Genomic DNA, 2,039 nt, shown 5'->3' with positions numbered 1-2,039 from the left:
CACTCAGGCAGCGGGCGAACTGCTGCAGGGAGCGGGGGTCGCGGGGCGCCAGGCAGCGGAGCAGGTGCTGGAATGGCAGCTTGCGGATGCAGTACTGCAGCGGCAAGACCAGCCGCTAACGTTGCACGTGCCTCCGTCGCCGCCGGCGCCGCTGCCTCTGCCTCATACTCATCATCATCAGCAGCATAATGGGCAGCAACACAAGCAGCAGCAGCTAGAGCTGCAGCAGCCTTCGGAGGTACTGGAGCCGCCCCCACCGTTGCCACTGCAGCAGCAGCAGCACGACCAACAACAACAGTCGGCGGAGCCTCTGCAGCTGCAGGCGCCTGCGCAACTACAGCAGCAGCAGCAGCAGCAGCAGCAGCCGGGGTTACAGGGACTACTGGCGCCAGCGCTACCGCTGCCGCAACAGCCGCAGCAGAAGGAGCACCAAAACGACTTGGCGCTGGGGCAGGAGACACAGCTCTTGGATCAGCCGCAACAGCAGCAGCAGCAGCCGCTGCCCCCCTTACCACACTCACCTCTACCGCAGCAGACGGAAGAGGCATTGAAGCCGCCGCCGCCGCCGTCATCACTGCCGCCAGTGCCACCGCAGGAGCTATTGCAGCAGCAGCAGCAGCAACAGCTACTTCTGAAGTCAACCCCAGAGCAGTCCGAGCCTGGGTTGCGGACAGCGATGGCGGCGGCTGAGACAGTTGCCGATGGCAGCCTCCTGGATTTACAGCAGCAGCAGCAGCAGCAGCAGGAGGGGGAGAGTCGGGATGTTGCAGTTTCATCGCACCAGAGGGAGATCTTGCCTGCCGGCGCCGTTGCCAGTGGCGCCGTTGCTGCTTTCACTGCAACTGCCGGTGCTACTGCCCTTGCTGCTTCCAATGCAACTGCCGGTGCTACTGCCGAGGGGGCCGTGACCGGTGCTCATGGTGCTGCTCCCGGCGGGGTCGCGGCCAATGCTGCTACTGCGGCGGCTGCTACTGCCGTCAGTGGCGATGTCGCACCCGTGGGCGCTGCACAGGGTTCTCAGTGTTGGGCGGTTGGAGGCTCCGGTGCTTGGGCAGTAGCCGTGTTGGGCGGCGGCGCGTCCACTGTGGCGGCTGAGGAGGCTGTCGCGGCTGCCGCCGCTGAAGGGGCCGCTGCTACTGCCTGGGAGGTCATCGACGAGGTGGCAGCTGACGCAGTTGTAGGGCCCATCAGGACCGACATCAAGGTGCAGCGTGGGGCGGCGGCAGCGGCGGGAGCAGCTGTAGCAGCAATAGCGGCGGTGCATTCCGGGGCGGCGGCGGCAGCCGAAGCCAGCTGCGGTTCTGGCAGCGGTGCGATACGGGAGGGTGACGTACATGTCGCCGCTGATGCAGGCGGTCAACTACTGCCGGGTGTAATGTACGACGACCATGTGGCGGATATCCCAACTGTGAATGATGATGCCGTACCCGCTGACGCGGCAGCCCTTGACGCCGCCACCGCCGTCGATCCGGCGGCAGTGAGCACGGTGTACGGCAGGCCAGATATTTTGGGCGCTGGCGGTGGTGCACAAGGCACAATGCCACACGGCCTCGGCGAGTTGGCCTCTGAACTGCCCGTCGTGAGTTGCTCAACCGGCAGCGTTGTGCTTGGGGCCGACGGCGTCTTGACGCCAACAGCAGTGGTTTCGGAGCAAGGGGGCAGCGGCGGCAGCGGCGGCGGGGCAACCCCGCTGGCGACAGTGCTAGCCGTTCCGCCGTACCTGCACTCACTGCAGCTACCGGCAAGCTCAGTCGTACACGGCCGGCCTATCGTGCACGAGGCCGCCACGCCGCGGCGCAGCCACGGCGGCGGCAGTGCTGTCGAAGAGACAGCCACCTCCTTACTGTCCACAAGGCAGCCAACTGCCGTCGCCGCTGCCGTCGTCGCCGCCGCCGTTGAGACTGCGGTGGCGGCGGAAATCGGGAACCTTTCTGCTGAGTATGCCGCCAATGTACCTGGCCTGTCACGGAGCTGCAGAAGTACCGAGGAGCCGAGTCCCCTGGTCAGCCATGTCACAAGCCATAACGACGGGCGGGCGG

At 66.2% G+C, this 2,039-nt stretch overlaps 1 protein-coding gene across 1 annotated transcript in view; it reads right to left on the bottom strand.

The window, feature by feature from the left end:
* Nucleotides 1–3: 3 nt before the first annotated feature.
* The window catches only part of VOLCADRAFT_101240 (uncharacterized protein), a gene marked incomplete at both ends in the record, with an annotated part of 4,966 nt that continues 2,930 nt past the window's right edge, over nt 4–2,039 (bottom strand). The window contains 5 exons of the mRNA XM_002959677.1: nt 4–22; nt 121–265; nt 522–712; nt 996–1,140; nt 1,428–1,999. Coding sequence (XP_002959723.1) covers nt 4–22; nt 121–265; nt 522–712; nt 996–1,140; nt 1,428–1,999 — 1,072 coding nt within the window. The remainder of the gene's footprint in view (nt 23–120; nt 266–521; nt 713–995; nt 1,141–1,427; nt 2,000–2,039) is intronic.

Source organism: Volvox carteri (assembly GCF_000143455.1).
Source record: "Volvox carteri f. nagariensis unplaced genomic scaffold VOLCAscaffold_537, whole genome shotgun sequence".
Lineage (NCBI taxonomy): Eukaryota > Viridiplantae > Chlorophyta > Chlorophyceae > Chlamydomonadales > Volvocaceae > Volvox > Volvox carteri.
This window is presented reverse-complemented; position numbering and strand designations above follow the sequence as displayed.